The sequence below is a fragment of the Ambystoma mexicanum genome, chromosome 1p, assembly GCF_040938575.1.
Source record: "Ambystoma mexicanum isolate Mex_15411 chromosome 1p, UKY_AmexF1_1, whole genome shotgun sequence".
NCBI classification, from domain to species: Eukaryota; Metazoa; Chordata; class Amphibia; order Caudata; family Ambystomatidae; genus Ambystoma; species Ambystoma mexicanum.
The window spans coordinates 439,364,846-439,386,290 of record NC_090921.1 but is presented as its reverse complement, the minus strand read 5'-3'; the positions used below and the strand labels follow the sequence as shown (position 1 = coordinate 439,386,290).

The 21,445-nt window shown below is 45.7% G+C and overlaps 1 protein-coding gene across 1 annotated transcript in view; it reads left to right on the top strand.

Moving 5' to 3' along the window:
- Positions 1-21,445, top strand: part of LOC138572406 (uncharacterized) — a 606,109-nt gene that overhangs the window by 537,572 nt on the left and 47,092 nt on the right. The window contains exon 18 of the mRNA XM_069649265.1: positions 312-419. Coding sequence (XP_069505366.1) covers positions 312-419 — 108 coding nt within the window. The remainder of the gene's footprint in view (positions 1-311; positions 420-21,445) is intronic.

Below are 21,445 nucleotides of genomic sequence, written 5' to 3'. Positions count from 1 at the left end.
ATACCACTGGATCAATTCACTGCTTTATTTTATCACACTATGATCTACTATCTCTACTATCAACTATCAGTGACAATTAGCAGTGGAAGAATACAATGTCTAAAATAGTGGGTGGGGACTGGATGCTCTTGTCAGTCTCAAGTTGCACTGATTTCTAGATCTTGTTTTCATCAGCTCACTATGCCAAGAAAGATAATTTGTGCAATTTAGGGTGCTGGTAAGCTACCATTTGGCAACATAAATTGCCCTTACAATCATTGCAAGCATGCATCCTATAATATACATATGATTTTCTCTTTAATGCACTTTAGGGATTTCATTCATCAAATGGGTAATGCAATGCGAGCAAGACCTTCCTCTAAAATGGAATTTTCCTCACCTTGGGACAGCAAGGAAAAAGGCAAGAATAGCGAGAACAGGTTTGTAATGACTGCTGTTTTCTTAATATAATTTATTTAAATGGTTTGAGAATGTAGCATGAGTATTATTACAAGTGCTGGAAAAAACCCACCCTCATCAAACTTGTGAGTCAGCCGGAAAAGTGAACTTGGCCTACTTATGAGTTTTGGCGAGATTTGCCAGTGGTCCCAAATCATGCTCAACCTCTTTTGCACCGTTGGCAGATGTGTTTGAATTCATTTGGGAGGGGTAGGTGGCATTCAATCAGAATGACTGAGTCTCTAGAACAGATTCAGCATTACAGTCAATGCCCTAGAATCTCTAGGGATGTTTGTGCAGCTTTATTAAAGGATCAGATAACTTCCGGTTTCTCTGTGGCTCTGTGGGTTGTACGCTCTGAGGGGACACTAGAATGTATGCGTTAGCAATTTCAGACCACTTTTGTATCTTTAATGAATTTGACTTTGAGAATTTCTTTAGAGGTGGATGTCTTTGGGAGGACTTGTCTTTGGATGAGGAGAATGAGTTGTGTGTTGGGAGACATGGTAGAAGAGGCTGCATAGCCCATCGAGATTAAAGGTGACACCTCTTCTGATGATGAGCATGTCATTTGCTTGGGGGCTATTATGTCCCTCACACTAAACAAAACAACAAAAGGTGCAAGGAAATGTCTTTGGGCTTCATCACGAGTTGGGCGGTAGCCCTTACATGCGGGGTGTAATGCAATTACGGCCGCATTTAAGGGCTGGCCCTATCACAAGTAGGGTGCTAAATGGGCTGTTTTACCTCCAGCTTTTTTCCGGAGGTGAAAATCCCATTTAATGCCCTGTTTTCAGTCTAATTACTGCTGGCTGTTTTAGCGCACTTTATTTGTGCTGAAAACTTCCCTTTGGGTCCGATGGACCCAATGGGGAATGGGGATTTTCCTTTAATGCCCAACCCGTGGTCCGGCGGTAATACTACCGGACCGGTTGGCGCTAACGCTATTACAGTTGGGCAGTATTACACCCAGGATACCGCCCAACCCGTGATGAGGCCCTTTGTCTGGATGTTGGGCCAAAAGTGTTCAAAACTAAAACTTTAAAGGATGACTCCAACAACAATGTTCTCCATGGTAAAGTCCCTTGAACCCAGAGGTTATTCCCCTTCCACTACATTCTTAGATCAACTGGACTCATAAAGTTCTTGTTTAAACAAATACATTCTGTAACTGTCTTTCTGTAGTGTTTCTGATACTTTGTAGACCACCTGGAATACTCCCCTGCCAGGAATCTTCATACGATTTCAACTGCCGAGTGTACTCGCTTGTCAGGACTTTTCTTAAGGTTTCTCAGATCACCGGTATACTCCTTTGCCAGAAATCTTCCTACAGCTTCAGCTGCCTGGTATACTTGCATGTCAGGAACTTTCTTAATGCATTTCACAATTCTTTACAGTGTCCCCACCTTGGCATCTCATGAATCTATACTTGAGTGGGGGTTTCTTTCATACTTTGTCTTGTCTGCAGTCAAACATTCTTATTTTTTTATGGTTTTTTTGGGTGTATTTTGGTGAACAAAACCTTAACACAAAACTTTATCATAAAATATAAAAAGAAAACCACAATACCGTCATTTCCGCAATTTCATATTAGAAACATAGCCTAAAACTCTAAAACATGAATAGAAATTAACTTATATAAAATGTGTTGATCAACAAACTCACTGACTTGTATGAATGTGTTAATCATCAAACAACCAAACATATCTTCTAAAGCATTTCTAATCTATAGATCAGGTGCACGGTCTATTATCCCCACTGTTATGCCACTGCCAGCAAGCACTTCACAGCTCCTTTCCGCACATAAACCCCAGCGCCAGAGATAACCAGTGAGTTTGCACTGCATAATGAGGTCCAGAATTGGTCCATTTGTAGGTGTCCAAGTTTGACACCATGCTTGCATACCCCTTTCTGTACTGCTGTCCAAGCATGCTACATTGTGTCAGGACATGGCCGCTAGATGCAACATGTTCCGCACACAACCGACACGATCTGTCATCATATTTGACTCTGCATCGACTCCCTGTGTATTCGTATGCGGGTAGGATATTTAAGCAGAGATATATGATGAATTCCTTCATTTTTTCAGTACAATGCTAGAGAAGGTAGGAGCACGCCCCATCTATAATGCATGCCTGTTGTGAATATTCCCGATAGTGCCTTTTGGCGCTTAATTTCAGAAAGGAAGCAGCCCTGTCCCACTCCCAGGTCTTTCTCTTAAGCAGGTTGAGATAATCCGGCATATCAGAGAGATTCGCAAGTTGGAAACAAATATTGTCTCAATGGGCCACTACTGTCTTTGACAGAGCAACAAGAACAAGATTTGGTGGTTCTCTACATAAGTTTGGCGCCACCAGACTCAATAACTTGGTATCGTCCGGAGGGCATAATTGTAGCGCACAATAAAACTTACATCTCTTGAGGAGTCAATGAGCGTGAAGAGAACGCACTCCCAGCTCAAGTTGCAGCGCCTCAACCGGCGTAGCGTTGGGTACCTTTAAGATGGTTCTTAATAACCTGCCCTCAAGTCTGACTAACCACTCCACATGGGCCTTGGACAGTAATTTGAGACCGTATCTCAGGGTGGGAATGATGCTTGTCTGGTATATTTTAATCTGGCCCTCTGTATTTTTACCACCAGAACCTGCCACAAAGCGTCTTATCAGGTGCCACCTCTTGAGTATGTGACCTGATATGCCCTCACCAAAAGAAACCTGTGTCGAGGTGAAACAGATAGGGAAACCGAAGAAGGTTTAGCAATTAACCACCCCTAACTTTACACCATTTAATGCCAAAGCAAAGGAGTCCCAGTGTTTTGTCCTGCACCACAGGACCAAAACCTTAGTCTTTTGGGGGTTTATGGACATGTCATTCATGCTGGCATATTATCATCGCTGTACATGAGGCAGGGTACTGGCTCACTGCCAATTCTCGGAGTTAAACAGAAAATTAAATGAGACAGCAATCAATACGGACTCCTTCCACCTACCCCGGATCTGGCCCAATATTAAGATTTTTTTAAACCAAAAGGCCAGAATTCAGTCCACGCTGGCGGATTCACTTTGAACACCACATTGGGTAGTGCATCAGGGCCGACTGCATGCATAGTTTTTAGGTTCTTTATTACTGTTTCCATGTCTTCAGCCTCGAAAGATCCCAGCACTCTCCAATCCCTGCGCTGTTTGTACCCTGAGAATGGCCTATTGAAGAGTTATAAAAAAGTGACCCCATGCATGTTAACCAGGTTTCTTCAGTGATGGGGTTCATTTCCTGAACCAAGGAACATGCCCGGACCGGAGAAAAAAAAAACGTTTTGTTATCATTTCTATGGAATAAGTCATATGTTTTTCCAATTGCCACTTTTTCTGGAACTACGGTGCTGCCAAACCCAATTTTTGTATTTTGTGGTCAACACTGTAAGAGAGGCAGCTTGAGCCGACTCCGCTAGGTCAGCTTTTTTCTTAATTGATGCCCGATCTTTGCGGAGAACTTTTTTCCTTGATTGGATTGCTAAATCAAAGGGCACATTCCCCCTTCTCTGGCCCTCTGTGCCCCAACTCTGCATGTTTTTAGATGGATAAAGAAGTGTCCCAGCATGTCAGTAAGGTTCCCGCCATTAGAGACCAATCTTTCATAACCAATTTGGCCTGGACATTAAGGAAGGGATTCATCTTTTCAATCTTCGCGTTAGACCAATGTATATGATTGCCCGTATTGTTAACCGTTAACAATGGGCATCGTATCCTGTCTGGGCACTCTTTTCTCGTTTCTTTTGACCACACTCATGTTAAATGGTTTTGCACTGTGGTGATAGGGCTAAAATTGCACCATAATTACTGACTAATGAATACTTCGATACAGCAATAATAACTGCCATTAGACTCGGTTTATTGAATGTCTAGACACGCCTCTATCTTTGTATTCAGGCAGGCTAAATTGTAGGATTCTAGATGTTGTTGCCAGCGATAGGATCACTATCTCACTAATTTTTCATTTTTTGTATATCTCTGATTTTCTCTACCCCTATTCATCCTCCTCTATCCCCCACACTGTCTCTCTGTCATTTTTGAACTCTAATGGAAATGCATATGGGTAATATGCCAATTGCTGAACTTTTCTTTTCTATTTTATGGCTGACTTCACTTTTCTCTTGACTTTCCCATTTTTGATCTTTGATCTTTGCAATGTGACATGGAATATGGTGTTTTTTGAATGCATATGTACCATTTTCACTTATGATTTATTGCATCTAGATATGCCCTGATTTGAGAAAGGCACCTTGCCGAAACACGTGTAATCTATAGGGCAATTTAATTAAACCTTCCTATCACATAAACCTACCTGGATTCAGACTTATGTTCTTCTGGTGCAGTAATATGGTGCAGTCACAGCAGCTTGGTTTTTGAGTTTAACAAACGGAGTCGAGGGACTCAAAGTCTCCGTTTTATGACACACCAATGCAACAGCACACATTTTTGCAATTAACCAGGTCGCAGAGGCATAAAGTGATATCGACCCAAAAGTTCCTTCACATTAGTACCAATGAAAGTAGTTTTGCTGGGCTGGTGGCACTCTGGAGCTAACAAGTCTGAAATATTATGTTTCAGTATTTGCTGCCGCTATCAAAGCCCGAACTCTGGAACGGAAACAGTGCGTACAGCATTTTACCACTGCTTGTTCTAAACGCAGAAACCTTCCTGGACAAGGTCCATACGACTCACTGCGGGGAACTGCAGGAACGGGCCACTACTGTAAGCGCTACCATTGTATTATTTGTGAAATATCTATTGCACACAGAGTGTGACTCTGGAATCAGCTGACGAATAACACTAAAACATATGCACAACTCAGGAAACACTGATGGGTGTGACCTTGGGTTTGGTCGGCATCCAAACTTTCATCTTATTGAGAACTGAGTTCATACTTTGTCTTGTCAGCATTCATTTATACTTGGCTTTTGGACTTTGCAATGTCTGCATTCAATCATTCTTCTTATTGGGTGATCAACTGGTACTTTGCTTGGACTGCTTCTAAACAACCATCGTGCATTTTCTTTGTTAGAAATATTGTAGCATTCAAGCACTTGATGAAGCCTTTCGGATCGCTCCAGCTACTTTGGGAAGACTCACTGGTTCCTTCCAGTGGCTTCAAAGCTGCTCGCGCCTTTGCGGTGTGATTCCTTCAGTCGCTTTCCAGTTCAGAGTGTGCAGGCGTTCTCTCTGCATCCTGCGCAGCTCTGTGCGCCCATGCCAACTCTCCTGCTTTGCCAAGACTGGAGAATAGTGTTGCATCAAGCAGCCCAACCTCCAGGAGCTCCGGTGTGGTTACCAGCGTCTCCATGGCTTTTCTCCATTGGTGTGCTTCTCATTCCTGAGCACCAGCGTGTCAGCAATGTCTCATCCAACACTGCTCCACTTGACAGTGCATTTGCCAGCTTTAAATGTCCTGCTCATTGCAGATTGGGAAAAACAACTAATCTGCATGTTAAACTTCAAGCACTTGTCAGTTTGCTCAAACTCCATTGTCTTCCTCCTGGTCTCAGTACCTGGGTGGTTATGGGAGTTGGAGTCTATAGTTGCCTTGGGACCTTTAACTCCTGGGTAGATTTCCTTATGAATTCCACATAATGGCATATTAGAGACAAAAGATGTTTAGTGTGAGTGATGGGTGTTTGAGCCACAGGTGGGGCCTAACGGAATGCCAAAAGGCCATTAAGAACTCGGGTATCAGAAGTTCTTCCTCATGGGAAGAGGAGGTTTACCACGTTTTGTCCTTATGGAGTCAAAAAGTATCCCTGGTAGTTGTCTCCTCCCATGTGATCCTCCCTCATGATCCCATCCCCAGGGTCAGGATCAGGTAGAGACTGCCGTCTCCATGACACAAGGGAAGAGGTCACCGACGGGGAATCCATGATGACCATATCATGGGCTGGACACATTTTCGCTCCCCCAATACAGTGTTCCTCAATGTTTGCTGCTGTGTCCACTACTGTCTATACTATTCCTTTATTTTCTATCTTTGAATTAATAAATCTTTCTTCTCATTTCTATGCTGATGATTCACAAATATTTTTCTCCTCAACACGTTCGGATTCCCTCCATGCCTTTGTCTCACTTTGTATATCTACTGTGCAATCCTGGATGTATTCCAACTTTCTTAACCTTAAACCTTCACAATTGGAGATCCTCTACTTTCCTCCTGCCTCTCCCACTCCTCCTCAGGCTCCTTCTTGTATTTGTTTTCCACCCACTCTTACTTTTCTCTGCTTCTGCTGGCAATCTTGGGGTCAGTTTTGACCCTTCATTATCTTTTTCTTCACATATATCATTGACTGCTCGCACATGCCACCTTTTTCAATTTAATATATGCAAAATTCCTCACTTCATCTCTTTCCATACTACTTAACTCCTCATCATTTCCTCAATTCATTAATGACTTGACTACTGTTCTGACATACTCTTTGGGTTTCCTGCTTCCCACCTTACTCCTCTTATTCTTCTGACTTTAACTCTCCTATTCGTCTTCTCTTTCTGCTTCCTCTTCGTTCTTCCATCAGGTAATTTTTTAGTTCTTCCTTTCTGCTCCCCGATCACTCTTGCCTCAACTTTTACTTTCTCTGTTTAGTCTTTTAGCGCTAGCTTGGCCTTGCCCCTCTTTATCTTGCCTCTCTCATCTCACATTATACCCCCTCATGGTCCCTCAGCTCCGAACACCTTCATCTTCTTAGCACCCACAAACCTCCCTCCGCATTGTCACATTTTTGTTCCTTTTCTCACCTTGCTCCCAAATCCTGGAACTCTTTCTCACCTGATATTCATGCATCTCATTCTCTTCACATATTTTGTTCCTGCTTAAAAGCTCATCTTCTGTCCTGATACCCCCTTCTTAACTCTGTGATCTACAATGGTTTGTCACCATTGCCTGATATATTGTACTGCATTGATTTTTTATGTACAACGCCTTGGCAAAGAAGCTTTAGAAATACAAATAAAATACAATTTCTTTGTTTGTTTTTTTTAAAAATGTTATAGTTTGATTTTTCAAACGTTTCATTTGTCTCCAGTTTTCCAAGGTTTCTTTTTAACTTATTACAGTTTTGCCAAGACTTAGAATTTCTTGTAGAAATTGGCATATTGTCAAGATGAGTTTTTGCGATCTGCCGTTAAGCATTTCCGTCCATCTCTCTTCTGTCTCCATCGTTTGTTCTCCGATCTTATAGTAACTGCTGAAACTGGATCTTTGTACTGAGAGGTCATTGCATTCCATTAGTAGGTGGAAGAGTGTTTCAGATTTTTGGGTATCTGAACAGAAGCGGCAGAAATGTTCTGTTGAAGCAATTTGACTGGTTTTGGCGTGTTGGTATTGTGTTCGTTCGGACTTTCAGGTATATTGCACGCATTTTGGCATCAGGAAAGATGCTCAGGTAGGCTGGTAATTCGTTGATGGATCTGATGTCTGTGTCACATTGTAAGTTGAGGGTGTATTTTGTTTTTTCCTCGAGGATTTTTATCCAGTCATTTTCCATTATTTTTATTTTTGCATGTTGAGGGCGTAGTGTGAGCATTTCATGTGAAATTTCTTCTGTTTTCATAAATTGCTACAAACTATCTTTCCACTTAGCGAGGATTGTGTTGTTCATTGCTCTGTCATGGGACTTCAAGATTTGAATTGCTGGTACAAATAAAATACAAATATAAATATGTGTTTCTGGAAGGAGAGGCTGCTGTGACTTGTGAAGCCCAAGAATTCTGCTGAATACAAGAGTTGTTGATCAAATCTTTCTGTGCTCATATCATTGAGCCATTGTTGGACACATTGTTTAGCATGGGGACTGATGAGGAATTATTGCTCTGCATGCCTGCCCTGTGTCATCCATCCCATGCAATGCAATCCAATCCTCTCTTACCTCTAGTGCCTTTATTTCTTTGGGCACTATTGTACCTTTTGGCTCCTCCAATGGTGTTTCTGGCCTGAACAGGTATATGTTTGGAACTCACCATAGTTTCCCTGCAATTCCTGGAATCGATGCAATGGCAATGTCAGTTTCATGCTGGAACATCTCTGGGTCCACTGGCATCCCCTGTGTAATGTGCATCCACAATATGCGTGGACAATCTGTCTTTCATTTAGCATGTGTATGCCTTACATTTAGCATGTGTATGCCTGGTGTTAAACACACTGTGCCCTTGTCTGTGAATGAGATGGTAAAGTTTAGTTTGCTCATGATGTCTTGTCCCAGCATGTTAACAGCTATCTGTTGAGAGCAAAGTAAAGGCAGTGATAGATTGTGATCTCCTATAGATAGTGAGATATTATCAGTAAAAGGAACCACTTCCCGAGCCCCAGAGAATCTTTGAGTGTTCATGGCATCACCTGACAATGTAAATGCTCCATCCCTAATGCATGACATAGTTGCCCCTGTGTCAACAAGAAAGGACAATGTTTTGTCACCTATCGCCACTCCTATGCGAGGTTCCTCCGCAGGATTGGTTGTGGTCGACAGGATGGGACACATCAAGTTCATCTGTGGGCTGTCCTATTGAGGGTACTGGGACAACCCATTCCTTATAGAGGGGTTGTTCCCTACCATGGTAACTCCCCCAGTTGTCAGACGGGTACTGTCGCCACTGTGTCCATGTGTGCTGGTGCATTATCCTTCCGTATCTGTGCTAGTTGTTGTGTGCTATCTCGAATCTGTGATGCTTGTAGATGCTGTGGTAGCGGTGCTCTTATCTGTTGTACCTGTATCTGTGTTGGTGGTGCATGTGCTTGTGGCATTTGTTGATATGAGCCCTGCATCTGCCCTTGTGCTGGCTGGTCCTGTGCATAGTAATCATCCTTATCCCCTTGATATGGCAGTTGGCCCTGCCCTCCCCAAATCTGTTGTGTCCCTCTGAACCAACATACCCATGAGATGTGCCCTATCTGCCCACATGTCCAGCACTGTGGTGACTCCCTTCATTGCCCTTGGAAACCCCCAGAAAAGTCCCCTGGGTTCTGTATCCCCTCCCTTGCACTCCTGGAAACACCCCTTGATTGTGATGCATCTGTGGTCCATAACCACGCCCCCTCTGTAGGCCTCCCCTTCCTCTGAACACCTGGTGCAGTCTGCCAGTCCCATGTACCCTCCTCATGGGCGGCGCAAACTGCTGTGGCTGTGACTGTTGCTGCTGCTGCACGTGCATTGTGGTGCTGGTTATTACTGCCCCTTCTATCGCATACTTTGATCGTTTTTTCTGTACTAGTTTCGCTTCACCCGCTTTCCTGTCCTCTTCCTTTTTCTTAACCTTCTCCTGCCACAGCCTGCAATGGTGAACTATTGTGAGCTGTATCTTTGGCCATCCCTTCCCCTGTATCCCCACTAACTTCCGTAAACTCCTCTGCACTGCTTCTGGTAGCCCCTGTACTAGTATATGATAGAATATGGCTACTGTTTTATCTCAAGGCTCTCGAGTTTCAAGGCGCCAAAGCTCTTGAATCTCCTGAACTGCATAGGATCTTCTTCTTCCCTCATTTTGCTTGACGTAATGGCCCCAATGTCTGACGTGTCTGGGAATTGTGTCCTTAACGCTTGCCATACTGCAACCCTGCAGTTTGCAAATGGTGAAACGTCATGTGCTGTATTCTGTGTCGTCACCCCTGGGAACCCCACCCACTTCCATACATCATTGGCTGCATCTCGTAGTATTGATACTAACAGTCCCTTTACGTCACCCACTGCTAACCTATGGCCAGCTGTCATTTTCTCCATCTCATAAATCTACTTCCCCGCTCCTGCACTCAGTGACGGTATCCTACACTTCACATTCTCCTTGTCTGTGTGCTTCCATGGCACATACTGAGGTTTCACCCCTCCTCTCTCTAGTAAGGGCATCTGTGTGTATGCTGTTGCCGCCTCATGTGTCCTCCTAATCAGTCTAACATGCTGATCCCGCCTATGGGCACTCTCCTGTTGTTGTCATATGCTCTAGTCATCCCTTTGAACAAGCTATGGATGTCTCCCTTCATCTTCGTCCTGGGAGATCCCTTAGTCTATTGATATAGGTGCTGTGTGAGGCGCACAGGTCACTCGCCCGCTGGACCTGCTCCTCTAGGCAGCCCCTCCCTCCCCTGGTGAATACATCCTATACTCCCATGACACCAGTTTGTCCCTGTCCCTGCTGACTGGGATTGAAACTGCTCACCCCTTTTATCCCCACTGTATTTGTCCTAATTTTCAGACCCTGTGTCCATGTTCCTACAAAAGTCATCTGTAAAACTCTGTCTCCTCAATGTCAAGTCTGTGTTGGGATTCATGCTGAGATCGATGTCTTTCAAGTGAAACCTGCTTCCACTGCCCAGGCCCCTAGGCTTACGCCTCCTCCGTTGGTTGTGTCCCTGTGCCGAAAGCCTGTGCTATCTGGCTCTGTCTGCTTGTCTTCCTCAAATCTATTCTTTCCCCTATCTAGTGCTACTTGTGTCTTCACCACCCTTATTGCTCGCTTGTCCTTTTCCCTACGCGTTTGTTCCCTTGCCAGCCTATCCAACTGCAACCTCTTCTATTCCCTCTCAGCTAACTTGTGTTTTTCTTGCTGTGCCATCTCTCTCTGTCTTTCTGCCTTCTCCAGCTTCCGTTCCCTTTTCACCCTCATCTCTCTTTCTGCCCTCTTTCGGTTCTTGAGATCTCTCTCGATCCTTTCTTCCCATTCCCTTTCCAAGTGTTCCCTCTCTTCCTCCCTCCTCCGCTCCCTATCTTCCAGCTCAAGTTTCTCCTCTCACCTTCTCTCGCTGCCCTTGTGCTCTAACCTCACTTCCCTCTCCTTGTCCCTCCTCTCTTCCTTGTCCATTATCTCTGCCCAATCTGTTGTGTCGCTGCTTCTCTTCAGGCCTTCCATCGCCTCAATCTCCCTTCTGCCTCTCCATTTGTCTTCCCTTGAAGCCTTAGGAGTACCTGTGCTGCTATCCATTTGTTCGTGGTTCTGCCCTCGAGCCTCTCCTTCACGGCGGTGCCTTGCTGCTCGTCTCTCTGTCACCAGCTGGCTGCCGTGTGTCTTTCAGCTTCTCCTCCTTTGTATATGGTGGCAGTTTATATGTCGGGTTAGAATACCCCTCTGCTGTCCTTAGTTCCATCATTCCCTGTTCATTTTCTGTATCATCAGATGCTACATTTGGACGGGTAACGGGTAACGGGCACGGGGAGGTGTGGAGGGATGGGTCCCTGGATACTTGACCTCCTGCTGGCTTAGCATTCACTGACACCTCGCGGCATCCCCCTCGCCCTCCTGAAACATGCGCCATAACTCATATGTAGCCATACGCTTGGTCAGATTCTTCCCCTTATAGGTACTCTGTATATGCGTCAATAGTGATTGCTGCACGTCTTTGGAGAAACTTCCGCAAGGTGGCCATGGTTTAGTCAATTTCCCCTCGGTACACTTGGACCTTTCTATGCTGTATTTACAGATTTTTTCTCTATATGGTGGAAGTGTCTTGCACAGCTGTTGAAGGGGCATATCCCCCCTCACATTTGCCCTGTTACATTCTGCAACACCTTTACCTGCCCTCAAGTTGACGATTTCAACAGTCCGCTGTTAAGTGTAAAAGGCACAAAGTAATAACAATACTTTTCAATGTCTATGACCCTCTCAAGTGCCAAATCTTAACAGGCATGCTCCACGCCCCGAATGCCTTTACACTCGTTGCCTCCTCAGGCACACCCACAATCTTGCCCATGTGCCTTCCGCGCACCGTTGCTGGTTCACCTCGTCTGCTAATCCCACGTTTCCAGTACTAGCTCCTCACAGTCTCAAGCTCTCCATGTCCTAAATGCCAACCTAAGGATGACGTTACCAAGCTAATAAAGTGATACAGAAAATCAAACACAACGCGCACACTGCAATAGCCCTTACTCCCAAACCACACAGAAACCCCACAGCTCTCTTCCTGCACTTCAAGCTGAGTATGCCAATATTCTCTTGTGATCGAACTGCACCCGCTGCCTTGTCTAGCATGTGAAAAGTCTCACTCCGAGAGACTTAACCAGTCGACTCACCTTCCGTAATCTAGGCCAGCTCCCTTGCTAACTGGATACCGTCATCTATGAACTGAGCTAAAACGTCCAACCCACAGGAACACCACTCTTTAGATATCTTTTGTCATCCAAGCCCTCAAGTCAATGGTCTAGGTTATTCACCGGAACCTTTCACCTTTAAGATCGAATGTGCCATAAACATAGAAAACGGACTTCTACCTACACTCCCGTCCCTACTCACTTTTGACAATACTAGACAATGGGAGTCATTACGACCCAGGCGCTAATTGCGCCAACTTTACCACCATGGTGTAAACTACGTTTACACCCTGGTGGATGGCGGATTTACCGCCCCATTCCAAGGTGAGTGGGGCGGTAAATCCCCATTTCCCATTTTCCCTTCCCCATTCCCATTTTAGCCCCGTAGGGCATAATGGGAGTGGGGAAGGCGCTAATTACCCCACCATAAATTACGGTGGCGTAATTAGCATCATGGCAGGTTAGCGCCATGGATTTTAACAGCTGCTAACAGCAGCCGTTAAAATCAGAATAGGCGTTAAGGGTTAACGACGGCGTTAACCCTTAACGCCTGGGTCGTAATGAGGCCCAATGCTTTGACAATACTCGACAGCACTAGACAATACTCCACAATACTCAATACCCTCCCTCACACCTACAGTTGCCGTTAGACTGGGTCAATACTTACACTCTGTGGTTTGCTAGCACTGCTCGGCTGCCGGCTCCCCGTCAAGGCGCTCTCCCCCCCGTCCTGGTCTGCCTGGACTACTCGCTGACTTTGGGCAGGATTATTCTCAAGGGGCTACTGACCATCTGTACACAGGCGCGCATTTTCCAATCTTCTCAAAATATGCAAGGTTCCTGCAGCCTCTCAGTTTTGGTGGAGAAGGAGATGACCTGGTGCCGGGCTTGTGCAGCCAAACATACCTCTGCTACCAACTTATTGAGACAAACTCCAAGGTATGCAAGAGGGCTACAACGAGTTTTCAGACTCTCGGAAGGCCCAAAAAAACTTCTACAGGATAAACGTAGGACTCAGTCAACAGCAAGTTCAACTGCAGTTTATTACAAACAAAACCAAAAGGGATCAGCACAGGAACAGGAGAATCCATGCACCTCTCAACTTGCCCTGGCTCGCAGGCCAGTTTTGATGCAAAATTACATTACTGCTCCGTCATTACTTGGGCCTTTCTCCAAAGACCTGTCAGCCCTCCTAATTGGATGGTGAGCTTCTTACCACCTATAGGGGACACTATACATGTTATTCTACTGGCCCTCGCATGCAAGGTGACTGGCCTGGTCCATCCCCAAGTCACTATCTATAACAATGTTGCAGTGTGGGGGTCTTACCATTGGTTCTTACCCATTGCTACCCACCCCTAGGATGCTGAACTGTAGTTGGCTAGAGCTGACATCCCCAGGCCTGGGAGCTGCAAAGATTCGCAGCTCTCGGTGTACCTTTTCAAGAATAAGAAGGACTATGTGTCTGCATTGTAACTTGTGTGTACCAACTTAGTCTATGAGGGTGCTCTTTTGCTCGGTGCAACACTTGTCTCACATTGTAGCATCTTTGCTGCAGGCCTCTGTCTGGTAGCCTGAGATTGACTCTTGTTCCCAGTGCTGGTCACTGGCCATTGTCGGCTTCAGCCAGGCCATGTGTTCAGAGACCACGATTTTGAGCCGTGCAGCTCTGAATTAAGAGGAATCATTTGATTTACTGCAGCTGGTGCCTTTTTTGTCCAGGAATGGAATGTCATCCATATCTTGTGGCCTTGGCAGCAGGTCTTGTCTCACAAATCTTGCTCTCTGTCAAGCCTGAATTCAGCTCACCTCATTTTTGCTGAGAGGCCTGTGGCCTGCTGTACTTTTCCTAACCCATTGTAATGTGGTTCTACAGTGTTTATGCTATACTATATTCTCCGTAGGTTAGTTACACTTGGTTCTGTCAGGTCCCATAGGTGCTCCTGCAGTTCCATGGGGTTATTTGCATGTAAGCATCTGCAAGCCGTGCTCAGGATCTCTTGCTTCTTGAGGTTTCTGCATTTGGCTAGTGGCAAAAATAATAAAAGCAATGACAGTATGTATATGTGTCTGTCCTCTAACTATAGAACTCTACGCTCATGTTCTTCATGCATTCAAGTGCCTGTTTATGTCCCGGAGTGCGGATGGCAAGTGTGCTTCGTGTCTAGCGCTGCTAAGTCATGGGCCCTCATTACAACTCAGGCGTTAAGGGTTTAATGGCGCCGTCGGCGCCGTTAACCCTTAACGCCTGATTACAAGTGTCCCTTTGCGGGTTGGTGTTTAACGCCTGCTTTTAGCAGGCGTTAAAAATCCAACCCGCAAAGGGACTTTGGAGCTAATTACGGCACCGTAATTTACGGTGCCGTAATTAGCGCCTTCCCCATTCCCATTATGCCCTATGGGGGCAAAAATGGGAATGGGGAAGGGCAAATGGTGAATGGGGAATTACCGCCCCACTCACCTTGGAATGGGGCGGTAATTCCGCCATCCACCATGGCGGAATCGTAACCTTAGCGGCATGGACCATGGTGCTAATAGCACCATGGTCCTCCGCCAAGGTTGTAATGAGGGCCATGGTGTCTCTAACAACATCAGCATCATGACTTCTTGGTGCTTTAATCAAGACGGTCAATTGAGGTGTCTTTGGTAATAGCCTGAGGTTCATCAAACACACTGTGGGAAATTCATACCGCACCTGGTCTGTAGGGCTGGTTGAGCGTGTATGCCTGTCTTAGGGGAATTCTCTCGACATACTTGTCAACCATTGGTCCACTGGCAATTGGTCCGAAATAGAATGGGTGATTGCAGTGTTTCTTGGCCTACTTCTGTGTCATACATTTTGTGGGAGGGGTGGTAGCATTCCCCATCCCTCTTCACTCGCATGACTATTGTATTGGTACCCGTCAGGTATACTGCTCTGGTGTTTGTCTGTTTTCTCCCCGAGCGTGCTGTCCGTGTGAATGTGTTTGTGTAGGAAAGGAGGGTAGAGTTCCTACGTATTCTACCTGGTAGTATGGGGTAAAGGTGTTATAAGGAAGGAGATACCGTGTCTCGCCATCTGGTGTCCCACTCCCCAAAGACCCCTATGCCAGGTAATCCTCCTGCATTGGTCCACTCCCATAAACCAGATCCAAAAGTGATGGCCGTGTCCTTGCCACCTGGATGACAGATTCCCGGGGACTAGTGGGTGAGACACCTTCTGGTTTAACATACATGAAATACCTGACAATTATCATGTTTGCAGGTCTCTTGTATCAGAGAGACTCTAGAAGGTCATGCTCACAGCTTTAGTGTAGCTGGAAGAAATGGGAAACTCTCCTATTTGCAGCTCTCGTGTAACTGGAAGGACCTGAAAAACTATGATGTTTGCAGATCTCATTAGCAGAGAGAAGCCAACATATTCTCAATGGTGCTCTCTAACCCACGAGAAGGTGTCTCTCCCGTGCATCACTGTAGTTCTAGCATTGACAGAATTAGACTCAAAAACAGCAGTAGCAAAAACACAAATGGCATCTCATTATTACAGTCATTTTCGGTCAGACACTTCAGCTATCCGTTTGACAACGACAATCAACACTGTTCGTTTCTCTGTGAGTGACTTGACGCAGAACAAATTCTTCATTGCAGGTGTGCTGCTCTTGCTAGGTTTAACTTAGTGCAGATTTATCTTAAAACATTTTAATTATTATTATTATTATTATTATTATAATGATTTATTATCATTGTTTTTTTGGGCTTATTTATTAAGTTTGGACCTATCTGTGAGAAGCAGTGGTGGTACAAAAGTGTTGTATTTCATTACTGCTAAGCAACGGAAGAGCAGGACTTGGGGGAGAGGTCAATTATTGTGACATGGTAAATGTCAATTGTTTGACTGGTCGGCGCCAGTCAACCAAGCAGCAGTAAAAATGCACTCAAACTACAATTTCATGAGGGGCATCTTATCTCTCCTTTCACCACTCTCACAAGTGCAGCTTCCCAGATGTACCTCTTACCATACTAATACTCTAGTGAGTCATCATTTCTACCCTTTTGTGATGTGTCAAGCAGATATGCTGCCACCATCCAAGTTGTTGAAAGCCAGATGTATGTTATGTCTTTAAGAGTCTCTATCTGGTGAGTAACGTGCCCCACAGACTATCTAGTATATGAGGAGAGTGCACTCAGTTGTTGTAGGCTACAAGTAGAAGGTAGTTGGTGATGATAAAGAAGACATTGATCTTGACATCTCTTGGGGCTGGTTTGTTGAGCACATGGGTTGCTGTTTGTACTTCTGACTGTGATTCACAAAATGTTTACTAGCAACCTTGCTGAATTTAACTGTGTCTCATGTTGTTGAGTCTGGGCTCTCTGAGTTCGCTTGCACCATCTGCAGCTGGAAATCGGCCAAAGAAACCTTGAAGTGTGGGTCAAGAAATGATGCTAGGAAACATTGAATGATTCCTTTCATTGCTGCTGTGTCTGTTTTCCTACATCCAGTTGAAAGCAGATACTTCATCAGCTGTACTGCATTCAACTCACCAGCCACATTGTTGGCCTTCTCATGTTTCACAGGTTCCATTCTAGCGGCAACATCAGTGTCTGTACCACACTTTATGATGCAAAGTTTTGGCTAACGTGCATGGTGGCCTCCTCAAAAGGCTATAGCACAAAATCAGACAGCAGCTGTCTCTGTCTTATGCTTGGCTGTAACTGTTGCAATAATCTGTGATGGCATTGCGTTGCTGTCTTAGCATACCAACCAGTGGAAATGGATCTTTGTGTAATTTGATGTCCTTTTCTGGCACATTTCCAAGTGCAGTAATGCATTTTGTGCACTGTTGGCCTGATGAGTGTGAGCTTATCTTCTGGCCCATGGTACTCATTTGCTTTTCATGCTGGCAATTGCTGATAAAATGTATTACTACTTGGCAAGGGACGAGGACAAATCAAGGTACATGTGGGCTATGCCACTTTGTACAGTAGCAATGCCCAATATCAGCCACAACAAAGAACACCTGTATCTGTCAGTGCTTTAGCCACTGTGCCACCGCCTTCTTCACCTTCTCTCATATGCCAACTTCCCTGTAGCCTCTGACAATGTATCATGTGCATAAAGTGACCATCTGCCAAACCTTTTGCCCGTGCTCACACCTGTGAAGTCACTGTTGTTTCCACTGATCCACATGTCCATGCTGATGGAGGCCTTCTTGCCCTCAGACAGATTTAGTCCCTGCCCCACTTTGAAAGGAACGTTTTAATAGAACTCTGGTACAACCATGCGTGAACAGTGTTTGAGATTGGGAATTCCTCAGCAGTGATCAACTCTTCCCAGAAGCTGTGCGAACCCATGTTTCTCTACAAATGGCAGTAGGTGTATAGTCAACATTACAGCCATGGGGAATCGAACTAAAATGTCGCCTTTACGACTACGCCACCGCAGTCACTGCGACTTTGGGGGCACACAAAATACTGACTCCCATTACTGCAACCACAAGCAGAGCAGGGGTTGCGGATGTGTCCCCCTCTCCTTGGGCACAGTAACGGGAGACAGGGATTGGAGGGCTGCCCCTCGCTTATCATTCTGGTAAGTGGGGGATGAGAAATTAAAAAAAAAAGGAAATAAAAGAAAAGCACCCTGCTGTGTCAGCTCTGACCCACGTTAGTGGGAGGATCTGACGCTGCAGGGATAGCGGGGTGTAGGCGGAACACACAGAAGTGTGCCGCTGTAAAGGTAAATGGGGTGGGGTGGTGGAGGGGTCGGGAAGGGGTTCTGCGGCCCGGGGGATGCCTTGATGTAGCCCACAGCACACTATTATAATCACCAAATAATACTCAAAAGTAGCACCAATGGATAAACGGTGGCCATGTGTCTACATGTATATACATTCCTCTCTTACCCCACTTTCTTATATGACAAGCTGCAGAATATGGTTGCTTATGTGGATTTCAAAATGTTTGGTATTACAAGCTTGTTGGTTTGCTTACTTTCTCTACCTCTGATTTAAGATGTATTCATTAGCCAATGTTGAATGTAAGCGTCCCCAGAAATGCACCCCCCTTAGTGAGAGGCAATAATGGACACACCCCAGAAGGTGAATGAGGCCAGGACCAAGTGCCGGTAAGATCAAAAGAGCTTTATATAGTTCAATATTGGGCATGCAAAGGACTCTGCAAACTCCGAGAGTGCTCTGTCTGACAATAGCAAAGACAGTTAGTTATATTACAAATACACGTCATGCATGAGGTAAGCTATAGGGGCCACAGAGTCTCAGGGATTGGGTGGTGACGGCTAGGTGGTATACATTGTATACAGTTTCTTCTCCAGGATTGGTGGACGTTGGTGCTGCGCCACGTGGGGTGGGAGGTCCGCTGGGCTCATCGGAATGTAGCGCTGGGCCGGACATGTCTTGTAACAACGATTGATAGCTAAACTAACATTTGCCCTTTTGGCCACAAATTCCCACCCATTCATCACACTTCATGTGTCCTGTTGAGTTGTAACTCTTGTAAGCGTTGACCTTAGATCAATACAAAGTCAGGAACATTGATACACGATCTGGAGTGTCTTAATAAATTGGTTTTAGGAGGCGCCTTGGGTTCGAGCAATCAGGCCCCATGGGCGTAGTCAGAGGCATGGGCGGGGGTGCTTGACTAACCATCCTTGGCAATAACAGTGAGGGATGGTATTATGATCTGTTGGTACACGTGTGTGCGCCCCCTTTCTAGGGTCATTAACTCGGGGTCGACGGAGGTACCACTGACTCGTGGGGGGCATGTGACCGGTGCCTGAAAGGCGGCGGGATTTAGGACCAGGTAGCTCGTAAGTCACGGAGTTCGGCTGTGGTGGCCTCTGACACGGGGAAGGGTGGCGGATGCTTGAAACTGGTCCAGCAGAGTCGGGAGGGAAGGCAAGGCTTTGCTGTTTGAACACCGTCTATCTCGAGAGAGCCTGGGCAGGGGGAGAGTGAAATGGCCATGTAGCTCAGTGCGTGACGTCTTGCACGAGGCGGTTTTACTGTTGTATGGGTGAGGGGCGACTAACAACACATGGGGTTCCTCAAAGCACTCATATGTATTTGTATTTACATGGGATACTATCTGATGATCATACTTTTTTACATAGCATTTCACATTTACAGTTGACATACGAACATGAGGTAGTGTCAAGCAGGTGTGTGTAAAGGGTGTATTGAGAGAGCAACACAAGTTATTGTTCACAGTTATCAGCTGTCCAGTCTTTGTATATCTCTTCATTACATGTAATTTCGGGTTGCACAACTTTCTCTTTACCCATTCTCCTTTATGTTAGCAGCGAACGTTAATCAACAAGGCACATATTACATAAATGGTTTCTGCACGTTGCAAGGGCTTTCGGGGTGGGTATGGGTGCAAGGTGCCATGCCGTCTATAACTGGGGGCTTGGTGCAGGGGTCAGGGCCTGCAGGGTTTGGGCTGATCTCAGTTACATCCTAGTATCCTCGTTCATAGCTGGGGCAATGATGTATTGAGGAAGGTCAACAGCTACAGGCCCTCATTACGACCCTGGCGGAATACGAAAAACGATGGCGGAAATGTAATACCGCCATCGAATACCGCCCGTTGCGATTATGACCCATCACCGTAAAGTACGATGCGATTAGCGACACCGTAATGAACGCCAACGGTAACTGCACCAAGTACGCGCACGCGCGCCTTGCAAAACCGCAATATCCGCCATGGCGCAACGGTACGCGAATGCTGACCCCAGCGGACATTCACCTAACGCCATCAAGCATGGCGGAAAGTACCATTCCGCCATGGCGAGAACTACGGCATCGCGAACCAACCGTAATGGCCCTACTGAGTGCCTGTACTCCACTCCCTGGCCACATTGCACAACTCCTCGTAGGCGCAATGCAGTCACACCATGCAACCAGTGAAATGTACAAGTCACCCATGCATGCCAACGAACAAATGCATGCAGGGGCCCCAAGTGCCCTGTGAGTGGCCATCCACAATTGGCAACACACCATTGCCATACTGATGCAGCACAGGCATCTGAAGGTGAAAGTACATCAAAATGAACTGAAAATTCCATGACACAAAACAACAACAGTCCCCCATCGCTTGCCACCAGTGTAAACCAACAGTCAAAGCAGTAACCTGAGGGAGACTGCACCAGCCCTGTACACATGGCAGTAGTCAAACCAACCATCAGCATAAGCACGTACCACACAACTGTACCCAGAAGCCGGAACCCAATGCAGAACACCTCACTATACATCGCGCCACAAATCGGAATATGCCACATTACTAGCAAAGAATAACGCTACACGGTTAATATCTGAATATAAATTTAATGCACATCAAAATCACCAAGGCCATTTGAGCATAAACTCACAAATGATCAGCATTACTGTGGGCTGCATCCGCAATAAATGACCAGCTTCCCCATGTGTGACGCCCTCTACCTCCATGGCACACAGGGGCTACATCCACGTCCAAAAAGGCAACATGGAAGCGCCTAGGACCGCAGGCCCGTCCCATGAAGTAGGCACTAGTCCAGCTGGAAGCTAGGTATGCTGCACCTAGCCACTAGTACTGCGTAAGGGCATGTGGGCCATTGGCGATCGTCCCATAAGATCGTAATGGTGCTCCACTGATTAACTCGAAGCTGCAGGTGTCGACTGTAGAAGCCATCTGCAGGAGTGGCGTACAGATGGCAGCGGCAGAAGGGGAGGAGATACCTGTCACCCAAATGAAAAAAAATATAGTATGGGCATCCGGACTTCATATGTATTACTCACTACATCCAACACACCAAACCTACAACCATATGCATGCTAGCCCACTCATAAGGATCAATTGCACTCAAAAATCACTTCCGAATCATTACGACACAAATCGAGGTGAATACACTATTACAAACGAGTGTCTGTGTGCATGCGCCTGTCAGAACAGGATCCATCAGATGGGATCATCAACGTGCATAGACAC